This window comes from Delphinus delphis, chromosome 11 (genome assembly GCF_949987515.2).
Source record: "Delphinus delphis chromosome 11, mDelDel1.2, whole genome shotgun sequence".
NCBI classification, from domain to species: Eukaryota; Metazoa; Chordata; class Mammalia; order Artiodactyla; family Delphinidae; genus Delphinus; species Delphinus delphis.
The window spans coordinates 77,480,975-77,501,637 of record NC_082693.1 but is presented as its reverse complement, the minus strand read 5'-3'; the positions used below and the strand labels follow the sequence as shown (position 1 = coordinate 77,501,637).

The window sequence follows — 20,663 nt, the reverse complement described above, 5'->3', positions numbered from 1 at the left end:
ACAAAGTGAATCAGCTATATGTATACATATATCCCCATATCACCTCCCTCTTGAGCGTTCCTCACACCCTCCCTATCCCACCCCTCTAGGTCATCACAAAGCATCGAGCTGATCTCCCTGTGCCATGTAGCTGCTTCCCACTAGCTATTTGACATTTGGTAGTGTTTATATGTCAGTGCTACTCTCTCACTTCGTCCCAGCTTACCCTTCCCCCTCCCCGTGTCCTCAAGTCCATTCTCTAGTAGGTCTGCATCTTTATTCCACTCTTGCCCCTAGGTTCTTCAGGACCTTTTTTTTTTTTTTTTTTTAGATTCCATATATATGTGTTAGCATACCGTATTTGTTTTTCTCTTTCTGACTTACTTCACTCTGTATGACAGACTCTAGGTCCATCCACCTCACTACAAATAACTTAATTTCATTCCGTTCTATGGCTGAGTAATATTCCATTGTATATATGTGCCACATCTTCTTTATCCATTCATCTGTTGATGGACATCTAGGTTGCTTCCATGTCCTGGCTATTGTAAATAGAGCTGCGGTGAACATTGGGGTGCATGACTCTTCTTGAATTATGGTTTTCTTTCGTCTTCCTTAGCAGAACAGGTAACTAAGCCACAGTGGACAATTTTGCCCCTATCCCAGCTTCTGGGATTCCAAAGCCTTCAGCACCCTCTCATTGCTGGATTGCTTTGTATGTCTCTCAAATATACCAGGAGTGGTTTTAAGAAGGAATTTAAAACAAAGTTTTTTAATTCAAGAGAAAATGACAAGAAACTTAAAAGCATAGTTGCCTTTTTATATGTTAATTTTTGTGAAATGCTTAAAATGTACCTTGTAATACTATGTGCAATCATGTTTTTCACATTTCAGAGTCTTCCCTTGCTAATGGGATAAAAGGGAAATAGACGTTTTGAAATGTCTTTACATCGCAGTTTTGAACTATTTGACCCCCTCAAAAATTTGAGAAGTACAAAAGGAAAGTAATCCACACTAATGTTTGGAGATTTGAAAGGAAATTTACTGACTTCTGAATACGAACTGTCTTATTCTGTAATATTTTTAAACACTAATTCGAGCATTTGGTGTGTTTTTTTGCCACCTTTAGGTTCCGATCCCCTGCTACTTGATCGCTTTGGTTGTTGGAGCTTTAGAAAGCAGGTGAGCCTCTGAACACATTTTGAAGTTTATGAAAAGATTAAACCTTAGGTGTCTTGAACCTCTGTCAGGATTAATTGGTAGATCATTTTTGTATTTCTCAAGATATCAAGCCAACAGCTCTAGAAACATTCAAATCTAATCATGAAATGTAAGCAACAAATTAATTTTAAATCAAAAAAATCTTTACCACTCACCCCTTAGATTTTCCAAGTATTATAGAATGAGCATGGTCTTACCTACCTTTATAGATCTGGAATCTAAGTTTGAACAAGTCACTTCTCATAACCTCCATTTCCTCATCCTTAAAATAATAATATCCCCTTTCCTACTTCATTGGGTGGTTATGTGCAACAAATGAGATAAATTATTTTAAAGCACTTGGAAACCTATAAATATCACAGAAATATAAGATATTTTGTTAAAATTTTACCAGCAGCTAGAGTGCCCTTCTTTCTTAATTTCTTGTTTGTTCTTATTTCTAAACAACTGAAAATTAAGAATGGCTATAGTAATCACATTCTTTAAATTGCCAGGGATGTGGACACAGTGGACAAATCAGGCAAATATAGATTCCAGGGCTTCCCTGGTGGCACAGTGGTTGAGAGTCCACCTGCTGATGCAGGGGACACGGGTTCATGCCCCGGTCCGGGAAGATCCTACATGCCACGGAGCGGCTGGGCCCGTGAGCCATGGCCGCTGAGCCTGCGCATCCGGAGCCTGTGCTCCGCAACGGGAGAGGCCACAACAGTGAGAGGCCCGTGTACCGCAAAAAAAAAAAAAAAAAATATATATATATATATATATATATGTAGATAGATAGATAGATAGATATAGATATAGTTTCCAGTTCCAGCTGTAGCAGTTAACTATCTACATCCTTGGGCAACTCACCTCTCTGAGTTTAACCTTCTTCGCCTAAAAACTGGAAATAATCATGTTTACTTCAAGGGATTTTTGTGAGGATTAACAGACCTAACATATGTAAAGGTCCTGGCCTATAGGAGGCACTCAAAAATGATAATTATAATCATTGTCACAGCAGCTGACAGTTATCAGGTCTCATTAGGTACCAACTCCAAGGCATTATGCCCTTGAATTCTCACAACTCTGTAGAATGGATACAATTACTCTTTCTCATTTTACCAATAAAGAAACTGATGTGTGGTGAGTTTAAATAGCTGGCTCAGAGTCAACAGAGCTAGGAAATGTCAGAGCCGGGACCCGTCCTAGACCATCTGACTTTAGAGCCCATGCAGCATAGCACTCTGCTGTCTGGAGTGGCAGCCACTAACCACATGAGGCTTGAGATGTGCTGGAAGTGTGAAATACACACCGGATTTCTAAAGACTTCATATGAAAAAAAAGAATGCAAAATATTGCATTAATAATCTTGCATGCTGATTACATGTCAAAATGATACTATTTTGGATATATTGGTTTAAACAAAATATATTATTAAAATTAATTTCATCTGCTGCACTTTGCCTTTTTTAAAAAATGTGGCTACTGGACAATTTATAATTACACACGTGGCTCACATCTGTGGCTCTCATTCATTTATATTGGCTAGCACTGGCTACCACTGCTACTCACTGTGGTCTACAAACCAATAGCTTTGGCATCACCTGGGAGCTGGTTAGAAATGAAAGTCCTTGGGTCCTACCCCAGACCTACTGAATCACAATTTGTATCTGAACAACCTCCCCAGATAGTTTGTATGCACACTGAAGTCTGAGAGGCCCTGCCCTAGAATCCACTGCCTCTCTGGGCCAGGATATCAAGGCAAAGACTTATTGTTTGGGGTTTGGCACTGCGTAACAGTTTTAAGATGAAATTTACATGAAAAAAATATTTTTGCGTTCTAGTCCTATACAAGTGATATATAGTTCTATTTGTTTCTTCTTTTTTTATTGTGGTTAAAAAAACCCCACAAAATTTACTGTCTCAACCAGTTTTAAATGTATAGTTCAGTAGTCACTAGTGTTAAGTATATTCATGTTGTTGTGAAACAGATCTCCAGAACTTTTTCATCCTGGAAAACTGAAACTCTGTACCCTTTAAACAACAACTCCCATTTCCACCTCCCTCCAGTCCCTGGTAACCATTGTTCTATTTTCTGTCTCTCTGGATTTGACTACTTTATGTACCTCGTAAGTGGAATCGTAGAGTACTTGTTCTTCTGTAACTGCCTTATTTCACTTAGCATAATGTCCTTAAGTTTCTTCCATGTTACAGCATGTGACAGGATTTCCGTCTCTCTCTGTTTGTTTCTTCTTATTTAAAAGTGTTCAACCTTTAAGTGCATAACAGAGTTTACATCCACCCCCTTCTGGAATAATCTCTTACTGAGCCGTGACTGGGTTTCTATAGTTGTAAGATTGAGGGAAGAAACTAGATCCCTACAGGTCTTACCAGAGCCAGTAAGCTAACCTTTGGGGGCGCTTCACGTCAAGTTTTCATGTGGCCCAGACTACACCCCCTTATAGACATGCAGACTTATTACCTCATTTACAACAGGAGGTTTGCACCTCAGAGAAGCCGCTTAGCCTCACCTCCTCCCCATAAGCACGTAGTACATCACACTGCTTCTGTAAGGATTTGTGTACAACAGTTTAAATCGTTCCTAGAACCAGGTGAGTAATTTGCTTTGAATTTCATTTTTATTAAGCTTTTCCATTTTGCAGGCAGATTGGCCCAAGGACATTGGTGTGGTCTGAGAAAGAGCAGGTGGAAAAGTCTGCTTACGAATTTTCTGAGGTTCGTCATAAAGTTACCCTTTTTAATAACTGTGGTAGATGGTAGATTTAAGATTTTGAGTATGAAATGCGGTGCTTTTAAGTAATGTGGTAAAAGAATCAAATAGTATATCTTATTTTAGGTGTTTGCAGTTGATGCATTTTTGGGTATCATTTTCATTTAAAATAAGCATCATTAATTCATAGCCTTCACAGAAAGCAATGTACACTTTAAAGAAATTTATTATGGCAATTTGTAAGACATACAAATATATATACATTAATTTTCCAGACTGAATCTATGCTTAAAATTGCAGAAGATCTGGGAGGCCCATATATTTGGGGGCAGTATGACCTATTGGTCCTGCCGCCATCCTTCCCTTATGGCGGCATGGAACATCCTTGCCTCACTTTTGTAACTCCTACTCTGCTGGTAAGTGTACAGTTTTCTTCATTTGAAGTTGACTTTTCCTCAAACATAAACCTAGATATGAAGAGTCTTAGACTCCTAATAATAAAAAGACTTTTTTAAATAATAAAAGTCTTTTATTTATGTAACCCTTGTTTCTTATTTGACGCTTATTGTGGTTATTATCATCACCTCAACTTTCTAAAGAAAATAATTTGGCCATTTGGGAGAAAACAACATAGTGTTCAAGGTGCTTTAGGATGCTGGGGGAGGAGGGCTATGTAACAACAGTCTATTGATGAATTGTGTGTCCAAAGAAACTATACCATTTACACTTGGCATATAGGTACTGGTTAAAAAACAAAGCAAAACTCAGTTTACCATAACTAGGAAAGAATTAGCCCACAGTATATAGCTATATTTTATATGCCTTTGTTCGCTACTTTAAACCCTTCCTAGAACCAAGTGAGTAATGGATTAGCAACTAAATAAGTAAAACACACTATAGGACACTACAGACTTTTCTTAAATATACTGCAGGTAATAAGGAGTGAATGAAGGTACCTAAGAGTGAATAAGAGCGGATATAAAAAAGTAGAAGAGGAGGGCTTCCCTGGTGGCGCAGTGGTTGAGAGTCCGCCTGCCGATGCAGGTGACACGGGTTCGTGCCCCGCTCCGGGAAGATCCCACATGCCGCAGAGCGGCTGGGCCCCGTGAGCCATGACCGCTGAGCCTGCGCATCTGGAGCTTGTGCTCCGCAACGGGAGAGGCCACAACACTGAGAGGCCCGCGTACCGCAAAAAAAAAAAAAAAAAAAAAAAAAAGAAGAGAAGAAATGTTTCCTGCAAGTTAATTAGAGACAGGTATACTGGCTCCTGTGGTATTGGAAAAATTCCCAAGATTAGGGAGAGAAAGAATAATGCTATGTTTTAATCCTGCATTTTAAAAAATTTCTTCAGTACATGTTGCTTTTGAACTCTTTGGAGTGCCACAGCAGAAGTACAGTGGACCATAAATGCTGGAATACTATGTCTTGACATAGGCAGTCTTTTAGATATAGTCTGTAATTTGATTTCTGAAATATTAAGGTAATCTTCTTCTTTTTTAGGCAGGTGACAAGTCACTCTCCAACGTAAGTTAAAATTTATTATCATGGTCTTATCCTCAAGAAGTATTAAGTCAAGTGATTTTAAAATATCCATTGTGTCATTATATTGAAGACATGATTATAAAAGATAACTTGGGGATTCTAGTTGCAAGACATTACTACATAATCAGTAGGATTTAACAGATTTAAGAACATTTTATGGTTTGATCTCTTCATATGTTTATGAAGTATTTTTTAATGATGTATCCATTTATTATTTTCTAAATAATATTTTGTTTCTAATTTTGTAAACTATACTATACTTTTTTTTTATCTTTGGCTAAATTGTGATTTTTTTTTTTTTTGCTGAACTGAATAATTCCTTGAATATCTCAGCTAATGTTAAAAAAACTTGAACAATGTGGAAAAAAATAAATTGAACAACGTGGAATTGGAAGAACTAGAATGCTTACATAATGAGTTATTTTAGGTTAAGATAATCAATTTCACCATTAATCACTTCTATTTCCTTTAGGTTATTGCACATGAAATATCTCATAGTTGGACAGGAAATCTAGTGACCAACAAAACTTGGGATCACTTTTGGTAAGATTTATTATTATTTCTTTATTGGTTCTTGTTATTGATTTCTTTCCCTGCCTTCCACCACCTTGAATTGTTTTGTTTGTATACCTTTGTTATCATCTCTTTGGTAGACAGGGATTTTTTAAAAATTCTGTAATACTTATCACAATGTCAGGTAGAATAGAGGTTTTCAGTTGATGCTGTTTAGTTCCTGGTATGGTCACATTTTAATACATGGACACATAAAACCAGAGCCCTGGCTTCATTTGCCCTGCTTCCATCTTCTGGGCTGGGCTTCCCATTGTTCTGAACTGAATGCAAGGAAGCCACGCAGAGCAGTCTGCTTAGACTTGAGTATTCATACTTTACAATTGCTTTGCTCTGTAGAAACACCAAAAAGAAAATATCTTGTTGATTGCAGTGCCTTTTTCTCTCAGCTGTGTCAGTGTTTTTATTTTTCAATTATTTTCAGGTTAAATGAAGGACATACTGTATACTTGGAACGCCACATTTGTGGACGGTTGTTTGGTGAAAAGTTCAGACATTTTCATGCTCTGGGAGGATGGGGAGAACTCCAGAATTCGGTAAATGAGTCATACTTTTAAAAGCATTCATCCCAAGTTGTGTAGGTGTTCAAAAATTCAGTTTGTAAAGCAGCTTTACTAAGTAGCAGTAAGAAAGTCATTTTTCCCCGTGTGGGAAATCAAGCAGATACTGGTATGATGTTCTCTTGTTACCTGTTAGTCATTATCCTGTGTAAGGTCATGTTCATGACCAGTAGGACCTCACTGGGGCTTTGCAATAATATAGTTGGTGACTCTGTTTGAATTTTATTTGGTGTATTTACGTCATTTTTAAATGCTCTCTCCTGAGAGCTGAATTTGCTAACCAGGCATTAGAACATTTTTCGAGTCTTTTATTGAGCAAGAAATATCACGGAACCTTGCGCTAGTAGGCATTCCATTAATAGACTTCCAGAAATGTATACTAACATATCCTACATGTATACTACATATGTAGTGTGTAGTATATACATACTACATACTACATGTATACTACATATATAATATGTAGTATACTACATACTAGTTTGTAAATGTATACTACATATCTAGTCTAAGTTCTCAATTCCCCTAAAGTTATGCCATGGAGTGTAGTAACACTTCTTAGTAGCTTGTGTACATGGTGGTAACCAGACTTCATATTTGAACATTCCTCTAATTTTGCGTCTCACAGATAAAGACTTTTGGAGAGACACATCCTTTCACCAAACTTGTGGTTGATCTGACGAACGTAGACCCTGATGTGGCTTATTCTTCAGTTCCCTATGAGAAGGGCTTTGCTTTACTCTTTTACCTTGAACAGCTTCTTGGAGGACCAGGCAAGCAGTTGGCATTTTCTGATTTTTTTGTTTTGAGGGTAACAAAGAATTTAACTGTTGCTTTTGCTCCATTTTATTCTTCCCGTTCATTTTTTATGTAGCTGCTAAAGAAATCTGTATCGTTTTCTAATGTCGCCTCTCTACTTAAAACCTTGACTAACCTCTGCATTCTAAATTATGCTGCTTGACTTATAAAAAGCTCGTCAGTATTTTAAAAATTAGGAAACTAGTATGTGCTCATTGCAAAAAATTTTGTGTGGTACAGAAATTTGTAAGAGTCATAAGTGAGAGTCCTTCAGTTTGGTGTGTATGGCTCCAGATCTTTTTCAAAGTGGAAGTGGACAGACATATATAGATATATATACATATAGTTACTTTAATTACAGAAAATGGATCATACTATATATTTCTTCTACATTTATTTTTTAATTCAACAATATTTTACATACATCCTTCCATGTCAGAACTTACAAATCTATCTTGTGCTTTTTAATGCCATCATAGTATTTCATTATATATGTGTGCTGAGTTTACGTAACCTTCCCCATTGATGGGCATTTAAAAGTACTCTCCTTAGTCAATGGACTTTGAATGCCCTCCCTCGTCTGGATCCATTCTGTCTGTCCAATCTTATTTTCCTCTTTTCAAGTTATGCAAAGATCGTTGGTCTTGGAACTTGTGTTGTGTATTCCTTTTTTGTGTCTTGTGTCATCCCCTTACCTCTAATTAGGATTTCTCTTCTGCCTTCCAACAAATTACGTATGTTCTTCAAGGTACAACTTAAGTCCTACCTCTGTTTTTGAACATTCTTTTACTCTTAAAGTCCTCATTGGTTTCCCTATTTTCTGAATGTTCTCTGTTCTCCGTGGTTTGGTACGATGCAAGGCACCAAAAAATGTGTTAATTACCTTTCTATTAATTGACTTCTTTTTTCTTTTCTTCTTTTTGAAAAACTCTTAGAGGTTTTCCTAGGATTCTTAAAGGCTTATGTTGAGAAATTTTCCTACAAGAGCATAACCACTGATGACTGGAAGGATTTCCTGTATTCCCACTTTAAGGATAAGGTTGGATTCTAAAACCTTTCTTATTGTGCATGTTCAATATATCTTTATTTAATGGCTATTTGTTAGGTTGATTTGAATTACTTAATAGTAGTATTAGTTTAGAATTTAAGATTCAATCTTTCATTCAGTGTTTTCCTGTTTAAATGTGATCTCACCAGTATGAACTAATGTGTAGAATTTTCCTATTTCAGAGCAATCTACAGTGGTATGTTTCAGAAATTTGTGTGTGTACTTAATTTTCCTATTTTATTTAAAAGAACATTACTGATTAACATAAATTTATTTTAGAAAAGAGACTTAGAAATTATCTTGACATGTCAGTGTAGACAAAGTTATAGATTTGAGGTCCTAAAAGTCAGTTTTAGATTTTTTTTTTTTTCAAGAGAAAAGATTGTTCTGTAGCAAACTGGGTGTTCCTTCTGTTCTCAGGTTGATATTCTAAATCAAGTTGATTGGAATGCCTGGCTGTACTCTCCTGGACTGCCCCCTGTGAAGCCCAAGTCAGTACTTACCTACTAATGCTTTTCCTTCTCATTCTCCTAAATCCTAGAGCTCCTCAAAATATCTGAAAGGGTTTTATGCCTTCCTTAAGCTATTACTAGTTTGTGATGAGAGTTGAGTTCATAGGAGTTAGAACCTTAACGCTGAGGTCCAAAAAGTCATTTCCATGATATTATAAATATAAATTAGTTCAGTTCATTGCAGGTAATTATTGAGTGCCTCCTTTCTGCACAAGGATGGTGAGAGATACAGAAAAGAAAAAGATATTGCCCTTTCCTTGAAAACGTTTGCAGTAAGAAAAATAACATAGAAGCATCATGTCCCTCATTACAACAGTGTCATAAGTTACCACCCTCACTTCCAGAGGAGGCACATGAGGCTTAGCTAGGGTAACGTGTCTTGCTGAACGCTGCGCAGCAAGTCATGAGAGTTGAGATTCAAATCCTCGTCATCGTAAGCGCTCCATTACACTGTCTTTTAAACGAAACACCTTCCTCAAATCAGGGACCTGAACCCTGGTCTTCCAAGAATCATATTAGGAGATGCTAACTACTCCATGTTGCAGCCAGGGACTTGCTGTTCCCTCCACCCTGAGTACTCTTTACCCACTTAATTCCAATCACAACTCAAGAACCACTTCCTCACGAAAGCATCCCTTGACCTCTCTAACTAGGCCAAGTCTCCCGTTTCGGGTTTCTCGGTGCTGTGTGTCGCCTCTTCACAGCTCCACAGTCGTAATCTGAGATTTGTGTGAGTGAGTATTAAGTCTTTCTCCTTCACTACATTGAAGCACTATGAGAAACAGGGCTCATACCTGATTCACTCATAACTTTTCTTAGGACCCTGCCCTAAGTAAGGGTTGCTTCCCCTTCCCTGGGCTAATCCTTATTTAATTGTTTTCATTACAATGAGAAGGAAGTTTCAGGCATGAAGAAACAGACCAGCCAAAGGTCTTTTTTTTACTCTCCTGGTGTTCCTTATGAGATCAGTGCTGTCATGTTCTAACTGAAGGTGAGGAACTGCCTGCACAGTCAAGGACCTCTGGTCCCACTTGGTCTTGAGGGCAAACAAAAGGGCTTGCCTACTGTCCACAGCCCACTTCATGAAGATAAACTGGAAGCTGATTCAAAGAAGGTCACTGCTTTGACCCCTTTATTATCTCCTCCAGGGCACAAACTCTCTGAAAGCAAGTTCAGTGGTCACTTCTAATCAAAACTTACCTCATTTAGGCCCTGCAGGGCAGGTACCCCTCTGTTCTCTAACAGTAACGTTTCACAGCAAGTAAGCATGACTTATGGACAAAGAAGGATGTTTTACAAGAATTTTGCACACATTACATGGTCTCCTGCATTGCTGCAAAATGTATGACTTGTTTTCCAAGTTGAGAACACATAAACCTTAGCACAGCTTGCTTTGCTTAATGGTCAGAGTTCGTGAATTCTGCTTTCTTCTGAAAAGAGAGGATCAAAATCACATGATTTCGGAGTCTCCCAAGGGTGTCACCGTTATTTCCCCATTGTCTAGAACAGTGCCTGTCACACAGCAGTTGCTCACAGATCTGTTGGATGTTTAGATGGTTGGAACGACAGAAAGGAAAAGGCACGAGAGCAAGGACTTTGTGGTGTTTACCACGTTGTCCTGAGTGCCTGGAACTGTTCCTACCATCCGGGAAACAATACACTCAACTCAGCCCCAGCCCCTTCAGCATACACTGCAGAAGCATGTGATGGTCTCTGCTGAGATGTTTCGGCATTCTCTCCAAAGAATAATCCAGGGTTTCATTAATTTGATATCCAGTTGGATTTCTGTGTTTTTAGAGGAGACCAGTAATCTTTAAGTCAGGTAGAAGATTTCCTATTTCCATCACTCTGGAGTTGTTGATCTTTATTTTCAAAGAACTTTGAAATTTAAGTATGTTCTGTAAGTTCAAAATGGCATTGATGCAAAAGCATGTGCTTCTATAAAATGTAACCTCTAATATTCTGAATCTTTGCAGTTATGATATGACTCTGACAAATGCTTGTATTGCCTTAAGTCAAAGATGGATTACTGTGAGTAGTAATGTATGATTTTTGACTCCTTTTTGAATTGTACAAATGTGTCTCTACTCAATGAAGTGGGGGAGTGGTGCTTTACTTATGAACTCATGTATTTGGAGTTACTATTCCTAAGTCAAGTTTATCCAAAATGATATTATACCAGCCCTCAACGTGCAAAGTTAAGTTTGAGGGGGAAAACAAATGGATGTTGATGGTATTAGTTCTGATTTTTCTTGCTCTTAAAAGGGAAAGGGGTGGAGGAATATAGGCCTCTTAGAGGAGAGTAAGTGATTCTTAAGAAAGATGAATGGGCTCTTCGAAGAATAGATAGGGAGGTATGATAGTTTGCACCAAAGTTTGTCTGGGTGTGGAGAATAAGAGAGAGGAGTAGAAAGCTCCAGGTATTGGGAGACCCATTAAGGGTCAGAGGAAGGAAGAGAAACCAACTCACGAGTAAGGCAAATTGGGAAAATGGAACAAGAAACCATGGCAAAAAATACCCTAATTTTAAATAAAATATAAACATCTTTTTGGAGATTCTCATAACATCATAACAAAGTTAGAGCATTACTGACTTTTTAGATCTAAGTTCAAGACTTTTTTGTAAGCAAATATAAAATCTAACAACTTCTGGGCTTCCCTGGTGGCGCAGCGGTTGAGAATCTGCCTGCTAATGCAGGGGACACGGGTTCGAACCCTGGTCTGGGAGGATCCCACATGCCGCGGAGCAACTAGGCCCGTGAGTCACAACTACTGAGCCTGCGCGTCTGGAGCCTGTGCTCCGCAACAAGAGAGGCCACGATAGTGAGAGGCCCGCGCACCGCGATGAAGAGCGGCCCCCGCTTGCCACAACTAGAGAAAGCCCTCGCACAGAAACGAAGACCCAACACAGCAAAAATAAATTAATAAATTAATAAACTCCTACCCCCAACATCTAAAAATTCTAACAACTTCTTATCAGAGCAGTAGGCTGGTTGTACACATATGTACCTCCTCTGTCAATACTTTGCCCTCCCCACCTCATCCTCTCTACCCACCTTGCCCTGCCATGTAACCATGACCATGAATTTTGGTTTATCATTCCCCTGCTCTTTGTTTTTACCACTAATAAATATATCCTCAATAGGTAGTTTAAATATGCATGTTTTTGAGCAGAGAATGAGATCTGTAAGTTTTAATATTTAGGTGAGGTTCTTAAGAGGGAGGAAGTTCTGATATTAAGGGTGTTTTGAAGGGGGAGGAAGATGTAAAATAATGATTCTTTACAAGGATGTATATGCATACATTAAATTTTCTGGAAGGATATACATATTAATATAGGTTCCTGAGGAGTGGGACTTGGAGACAGGGAGCAAAAGCAAAGGAATTTTTCATTTGGTCCTATTTGATTTTTTTTTAACCTTTGCATATATTTCTTTTAAAGTTAAAAGAAACCCTAGTTTAAAACTATTTTAAAAGATTTTTAAAATGCTTATTTTGATAAGCTTTTTTTAATGTTCCTCAATCATTTCCTCAAAGATAATTTGCAATGAATCCTAAATTGAAAAGTACAGACCCACTTTTTTTTCCTTAAATGATTTCCAAGATTAAGTGGGGAAAATAGAATGTGTGAAGATGAAGGGAAAGATCTGTTTGTGGCCTTACGAGTTCATTAGTGTGATATTTAAAAGAATATGCAATTTGATTATTTACCCACATTTTCAAATTGGCCTATAAACAGTTGACATGTTTTTTTGTAGCATTTCTTTGCTTTGGAAATCTATATATCGTGAATTGTACAGACGTTGGCTAAAGCTTCCTCCACTGTTACTATTAATCGTCTAATTTGTCTTAAGTAATATAGATTTAGGAGTCATATCAGCTCTTTAAGTTATAGTTATGCCATCTCAGAATGATTAAAATAGCTAATGTTCACATTTATTTTTTATAATCTTATACATCCTTGTATTTCTCTTTCTTAACTTCTACTTTTATGTCAGATAAACCAATACATACTATTGAATCGTACACGAATGGCAGTAATCAGGCAACATTTATTTCAGGGCAAAGAAGATGATTTAAATTCGTTCAGCTCAGCAGACCTAAAAGACTTCTCTTCTCATCAGGTGAATGAATTTTTAGCACAGATGCTCCAGAAAGTAAGTACTAGCTCAAAATATTAGAAATTAAAATGGGCATAAAGGCACAGCATTCATGGTTGAACCACATGGTTCATGGAAAAAATATCCATGTGGAAACTAACAGAAAAAATGGTTTGGTAAAATCCATTCGTTTAAAAACATTTGTTGAATGCCTGCTATGTTTAGCATTGTGCTGAATATAAAAATACGTAAGAAAGAAATATGCCGGGTCCTCAAAAAGTTTATAATCTAGTAGGAAAGGTCTCAAGTGCAAAATTTAGCACTAAAAGGAGGGATTTTAGGTGTCATTTGAGAAAAAAGCGAAGAAGGACTCCCTTGCAACTGGGGTAATCAGGAAGAATTTCGGAGGAGTGGGGCTTGATTTGAGAAGAGCAGAGTCAGCAGGGAGATAGAAGGAGCAGCAAGTGACAGAGCGTGGCAGGAGGAGGAAATCGTGGCCCTGGGAAAGAGGTTAATGAAGAGAACGCTAGAAACACTGCTGGGATCTGATGTGCTGTGTCTTGAATGCCAAGCTAAGAATGTTAGATTTGATTCCAGGCAGTCGCAGAGGATTTAACATTTTTAAAAAGAGAGTCATCTGGGCTTCCCTGGTGGCGCAGTGGTTGAGAGTCCGCCTGCCGATGCATGGGACACGGGTTCGTGCCCCGGTCTGGGAGGATCCCACATGCCCTGGAGCAGCTGGGCCCATGAGCCATGGCCGCTGGGCCTGCACGTCTAGAGCTTGTGCTCCACAATGGGAGAGGCCACAACAGTGAGAGGCCCACATACCGAAAAAAAAAAAAAAAAAAAAGAGAGTCATCTGATGAAATGGTGGATTATGAAGACCATTCCTCTGGTGTTGCGGAGGCTGGATTGACATGAGGAACGCTGGGGGTGAAGTTAGTTGGGAGACTCAGAGGAGTACAGGACAGGCTGGAGGGAGCTGGCGGGAAGGGAAAGAGCAGGACAGTGAGAGGGAGAACACATAGGATGGAGCATGGGGTTTGGGGACTGACTGGGTTGGGGGTTAACAGGAAGGAGTCCAAGCAGATTTGAAGGTTTCAAAGCCAGGTGACTAAAAGAATATGCGAAGCTGAGAGGAGATGCTGTATGTTGAGAGGGAGATAGTGATGGGGTCTTTACTATTACATGACAGGGAGCTCTTAGGTCTAAAGACCTTGAGAGGGATGGAAGAAGACTTTGAACAGAATTTCCTATGGAACTGATGCAAAATGAGAAACAGGAATTTAAAGCAACGGGAGGCTTAGAGAACCCATTAGTGCATGAAGCCATCTCCGCGGTTTCACACATCTCTGTAGCCCCGCCTGCCGTGTGGCCTGGAGCCACGAAGAGAGAAAGCATGATGCGCTGACTGGCGAGCAGGCACAGCAAACAGGGGAAAGTAACGAGGCTGGACTTGGAGATTGGTTGAAACGAAACAATCTGGGAAGGGTCCAAGCAGCCAGTGAGAGCCGAGTGTGGGTGAGCGTCCTGTAAGACGCGGAAGCGGCTGGAGCGGGAGGTTTCCATCTACCGCCGATTCCTCCGCCTGCATCCCGCGGGCACCGCCGACGCTCCGCCTGCCCAAACTGAGCGCTGCTTTCTCTCCTTCACCCAAGCTTGTGCTCCCTTTAGCGCGGGTCAACCTGGGCACGGGAGTTTATGAACCCCCCGAAACTGTACATACAACTTGGTGTTTATACGGTAAATGTATCCCACCCGCCTCAGGAAAGGGTCCGTATTAGTCATCAGATTCTGAAAAGGGTCTGTAATATAAAAGTTTAAAAACTGCTATTTTGTAGGGGTATAGATCATTCAAAAGGGATTTCGGAGGAAACATACAAAGATAAAGCTGGGGGGAATCAGTGAGGGAAAAAATTAACTGTGATTGAATCTGGAGAACAGAATAAATTTAAGATATTTCAGGTATAAGGAAGAACTTGAAAGACTCTGGAGAGGTTCGGAAAGTTAGTGCTTACATATACCAGAAAGTCTGAAGAGAGTACTTCTCATTTACCTCTCCACGTACCTCGCAAATTAAATTATCCCTTGGCTCCTAGTAGAATATCCTTATTCAGAATAAATTTGCACAAAATTTATTTTAGTGTGCATTTGTTTCTTTTATTTTTATCTAACTTATTTCTATTTTATAAAATATTGAGGATTTTAATCTGGCTAAGAATTTCTCTCCAGCTCCTTTCTTCCAAGGAATCCTGTTGAAATGATACGTTATACTTCTTTATTTTGCTCTAGGCACCTCTTCCATTGGGGCACATAAAGCGAATGCAAGAGGTGTACAACTTCAATGCCATTAACAATTCTGAAATACGATTCAGGTACATCATTTTAACTTGTCTCTGTGGAAGAAAGTGGAAAACTAGTTTCAAAAGTGGAGAAAGGGAAAGCAGCGTATGAGACATACATGAGTCTTGAAAAATCCTTTTCAAATTTACTGCATCTATATACATAATTATAATGGTCTTTAAGGAGTAGTTGCAATATCTGTAAGATGATAGTACTAATTTTTTTGTTAGAATTTATTCTAAGCTTCTCTTGCCTTTAAAAAAATTAGAATTAAAGATTCATTGGTAAATAGGCATTCTTCCTCTTGGGCTCTGAAATGGGAATAGTTAGAAATCTTTGATTCTGTTCATCTTTTTTAATTCAAATTTGTAGCGTGAGCTTAAATCAAAGTTTTATTCCTTCCGAAATTGCATATGTAAGGTCTATAGGCACCTACATAATCCAAACCCTTGAAAACGTATGATCTTTTTCAAGAACCAACTATTCTTCTTTCTCTTCTCCAATTATTGAATGGTATGTATAAGGATTTGAGATTCTCAGAATAAAGACATAACATAAAGTGGTGTACAGTGTAAGTATAATGGGATTATTCATCATTACAAAAGTAATTTTCAGATATACCTGTCATATCCTGCTTCTTTCTCCTCATTTCCTACCCCATACCCCCTAAAAACCCTCCTTTTAGATGGTTACGACTCTGCATTCAATCGAAATGGGAGGAAGCAATTCCTTTGGCTCTAAAAATGGCGACTGAACAAGGAAGAATGAAGTTTACACGACCTTTATTCAAGTAAGAACCAAGTCTCACTATGCTTTGACTTTATATAAGGAATGGGGAAGAAAAATCTTAAACAGATGTTTTTGATGTTGCTAAAATACTTTGAAAAAATGCAAACTAAAAATAATATTTTTAAATTTGTTAAGGATTATAGATACAATTTTAGAATAGGAATTAACACTTCTAAATATTTAAAGTTTGAGATGATTTCATTAGTTTTTTAGAAGGATTATATATGGATTACCTATTATGGGCCAAATAGGGTTAGACCCTGGTGAAAAGGAAATAAATCGAAGATAATCTTATATACACAAAAAGATCTTTAAAAGCAAGTAGAAGATGAGTAGGGTAGGATAAGAAAAAAGTGTCTGAAGTTAAATGAAAGAAGGATCAAACAGGTAAAGCCAAACCTTTTTGATTCAAATGTTGCAATAAGGTAGACTAGGTTGCTTGACATATATTAAAGGAATGCTTGATAAAAGTGAAAAAAGTTGTATCTTGGCAACAAGATACAATTTAAGAATATCTCAGTGAAGTTGTTTTGACTATGAATTTGGCAGGAATTCTGAAAAAAATATAACCAAGACATAAATATCTATTATTAATCTGTTTGCAAGTATAATAAAATTTGCCGAAATAAGTCATTATCCATCTTTCTTTTTTTTTTTTTTTTTAATGCAGGGACCTTGCTGCCTTTGACAAATCCCACGATCAAGCCATCTGTACCTACCAAGAGCACAAGGCGTGTATGCACCCCGTGACTGCCATGCTTGTGGGGAAAGATTTAAAAGTGGATTAAGGACCTGTCCATTGCTGATTTCAGACATTTCTCTTTTTAAAATTGAATTCATAAAGAAATACAAAATTTCAGCTCACATTGTAACTAAAAATGTCTTTTTAGTTTTGGCTTTTTATTGTTTGGTCAGTGATTTTTTTTTTTTTTTTCATAAATAAAGCTGATCTATCTCCCCTCCCACCCCTGGTGGCATGTTCTTTGTAAAGAGAATTTTAGCAAACTTTAACCTTTTGATTTATAAATGTTGATTTTTTCATTAATTTCATATTCATTTTCTCCCACTATGGTCACAAGATATGTCAACATATTATTTACCTCTTATTTTAAGCTCTTTAATTTGCATCCGTTGCACACCAAAAATTCAACATAATTAGGATTTTGCTTTTTAAATAACCTTAAAGATAAATACTTGGTTAGATTTGCTCATCACCCAGCCGGTGGACATAGGATGAATTCCCTTACCAAAATGTATAAACTAGTGGGAGTGCTCTGCTTCTCATACCCGGATCCACCTGCTGTCCTGTTTTCCTGACCGTTAGGGTCAGATGGCCAACCTGAATACCACTGCTTCTCCCCTCAGTTATACCTGACAGTCTATTCAACCAGCCTCATCTCCTTAGTGGTCAGCAAACTTTCTCCATCCATAAACAGCATACAGCACAGAGAAAGAAAGAGTTAAAAATAACAACAACTTTATCCAAGTGAGAGAGTAACAAAGAACCCCTATGAGTGTAACGCAGTGCCCCAGCACACAGTTTGGGAACCACTGTTGTATTAGTTAGGATTCTTTGATTGTAAGTGACAGCAACCCCAATGACTAGAAGTCAGAAAGGGAAAAGGAGGATTATACTAAGGATACAGGGGAGGGGGAGGTTACCAGAATCAGGGACAGACAGAAGGGAACTGACACCAGGACAGCAGAGACATCCATACTCTTATCTCCCATTTCTGTCTCTCTGGTCTACATTGTATAGTCTGGCTACCCCAGCTTTACTGCTGCCAATAGTTCTTACCACATGGAGAGACTGTCTCAATTCCAAACTCCCAAAGGTGAGGCTCTGACCTAGCTTTGGTCCACCCCTGGCCAAATAAACTCTAGCAAAGAGAAATAGTGTCTTAGAGCGTAAATGTGGGTGGGGGCATATCATCGCTAAATACCCTCCAGAAGTGCTAATGTAGTATTTAAAAAAAAAAAAAAGTCTTAAATAGGAGGAAACACTCTGGCCTTCCTGTAATCCTGACTTCTCCCCTGTTCTCACTCTCCCATATGCTTCTCTCCTTTTGGACATGTTTCTACACTGCAGTGTGCTTCTATTTCTCAGGCTCTGCTCTCACTTGTCTCCATGCCAGGAATATCAGAGGAGAGAGTGCAGCTCAAATCCCTGGTATATAATCACAGTCGAAGTGACTAGACTTTAGCAAATCCATGGACCCAGATGATGCTTTTGGAGGCTTCCCCCCCCCCCATAAGTGTGCCCCATACTCCAAGCTAATATCATTTTTCAGTTACACTGATTAGTGATACTGAAAGTGAATTGGGGCAAGGGATGCTTGAGGGTGGTCTTGAAGGACGCTATGAAGGAGGAGGAAGGCGCTACAGACAAATGTTTGTAGGAATTCACCTGGGGGCCACTAGAGTCTACACTTACTTCAGCTAAGGAGCATATGTTGAATGTCTTTGTACCAAGCTGGATATACACATAATTTCTGGGTGAACAAAAATAAGTAATTTATACATAATGCTAAAGAAAAAGCACCCCAGAGAAGGGCCACTTACCCCAACTGAAGCATTTAGGGAATGCTTCCTGGAGAAGAGAAGGCCTAAACTGACTCTTAAGGAATAAGAAATATCTAGCCAAGCAAAGAAAGTTGGAAGTGTGTTCCATCTGGATGAAGAAAGAATAACATAAGTAAAGGTATTGACTTATGGGTTTTTTGTGTCATGAATTTGGACAGAGCCAGTGGAAATAGCTTGTCTCTGCTCCACGGTGTCTAGGGCCAGAGCTGGGAATCCTCAAACAGCTGGGCATGACTCAAATTGCTGGGGGCTGGTATGATCAGGTGGCTTCTTCCCTCACATGTCTGATGTCTGGCCTGGGATTACTCAAACTGGGCTCAGCTGGGGCCAGCAACTGGCGTGCCCAAGTAGTTTGGGTTTTCTCATAGCACAGGGGATAGTTGGACTTCTTACTAATCTTTATACATCTGCATTCATCACCAGAGAGTAAGCACCATGAAGGTGGAAGATGTATCTTATTTGTTTCATTCCCGGCACCTAGCATAGTGCTTGGGACGTAACAGGCATTCAAGAATTATGTGTTGGATGAGGTAACGGAGGAGGACAGAAAGTTAAGGTGCTTCACATCTAAGGGCCTCAGTTTTCGGAGACGTAGTTGGTAAGGGCTTCCTCTGAGAATTAGAGGAGGTAGCTATTGAGAAGGTCCTTGAGGAGGGGGATGACTGTTTGGGGAACTCTCTAAGGGGGAGGGGCATTAGGAGGCAGGGCCACCATCTACCCATCACAAGACTTTCTGTAGCAGAGCCTGCCTCTCCGGGTGAACACAGATGGACGTTTGTTGTGATAACCCCGGGGGTGGGGGATGGGTGGCGGTTTATTCAGAGTGTAGGAATAGGGTTAGGGTTATAAAGGAATTTCAAAGTGCTGAAGAAAGTGGTGCAGGTGAGTAACTAGGGGACCAGTTTCCAAGGAAAGTAAGGGAGAAAGCCAGTGGGAAGTGCAGAGAAGAAGGCACTGACCGGAAGCCAGGTTCAAGGTCGGAGATGACTGATGTAAGGGGAGAACGGGAAGGCGAGGAGGCTGTGGTCAGAAGGTGGGGTACCGGAATTTAAGATTTCTTATGTGGATGAAATTCAGGTGGTGACGAATTCCAGAGTGTGGTCAGGGTGTAGGTGGCTGAAGTGCAAGTTTTAATGAAGCTCAAGGAGGGGCAGCTCTTTCTTTGTACACTTACTTCCCCGGGAGGGTTTCAGAGAAGGACGTTCTGGGTGTGGGTGTTTTCTGTGATATCACAACTGTGTCTCTATTCCCAACAGAAGTCTGTTTCAGTGGAAACAGACTTTTCAGGATTTTTCCACTGGAATAATCCAATCTCTAGACACTGGCTTACTGCCAAAATGCTGCCTAGTTAAAACAGTGCCAACACTTCCTTGATTCCCTTTTCATGCTTTTCAGAGTTCCTTAATACTACTATAATGAATCGGGTGCAGGGAGCAGTAATCTGTGTTGAGGAAGCTTACTTGGATTAGGGATATCCATTCGGGATACCGTGATGAAAGAACATTTATAAAGCAATATGGGTATATATTAAAGTCCAAACAACAGTCATCACAAACCCTTCCATAGCATTTCCATTGCACCAGGTGCTGCTCTAAGGGCTTTACATATACGAACTCCTTAATCCTCCCAAAAGCCCTTTGAAATAGGTACTATTATCATCCCCATTTTGTAGGTGAAGAAACAGAGGCCCAGAGAAGTCAAGTAACTTGCCCAAATGTCACACAGCTGGGAAATGGCAGGACCAGGATCTGATCCCAGGTAGATACTGCAAACACTGCAGTGAGGAAATTAGCCCCTTTGCCTTTTGATGAGGAAACAGAGGCTAATCAATAACTTACTGCTCCAGGCTAATAAGCAGTGGAGCTGGCGTCCAAGCGCGGTGGCTCTCACCAAAATGGTGACCTT

General features: G+C 39.2%; 1 protein-coding gene across 1 annotated transcript in view; it reads left to right on the top strand.

Moving 5' to 3' along the window:
• Positions 1-17,160, top strand: part of LTA4H (leukotriene A4 hydrolase) — a 28,995-nt gene extending 11,835 nt beyond the window's left edge. Inside the window, exons 6-19 of the mRNA XM_060025415.1 lie at positions 1,109-1,161; positions 3,846-3,918; positions 4,189-4,329; positions 5,414-5,437; positions 5,928-5,998; positions 6,450-6,561; positions 7,214-7,358; positions 8,319-8,422; positions 8,852-8,922; positions 10,920-10,974; positions 13,005-13,100; positions 15,336-15,418; positions 16,072-16,176; positions 16,846-17,160. Coding sequence (XP_059881398.1) covers positions 1,109-1,161; positions 3,846-3,918; positions 4,189-4,329; positions 5,414-5,437; positions 5,928-5,998; positions 6,450-6,561; positions 7,214-7,358; positions 8,319-8,422; positions 8,852-8,922; positions 10,920-10,974; positions 13,005-13,100; positions 15,336-15,418; positions 16,072-16,176; positions 16,846-16,963 — 1,251 coding nt within the window. The 3' untranslated portion in view covers positions 16,964-17,160. The remainder of the gene's footprint in view (positions 1-1,108; positions 1,162-3,845; positions 3,919-4,188; positions 4,330-5,413; positions 5,438-5,927; positions 5,999-6,449; positions 6,562-7,213; positions 7,359-8,318; positions 8,423-8,851; positions 8,923-10,919; positions 10,975-13,004; positions 13,101-15,335; positions 15,419-16,071; positions 16,177-16,845) is intronic.
• Positions 17,161-20,663: the final 3,503 nt, after the last annotated feature.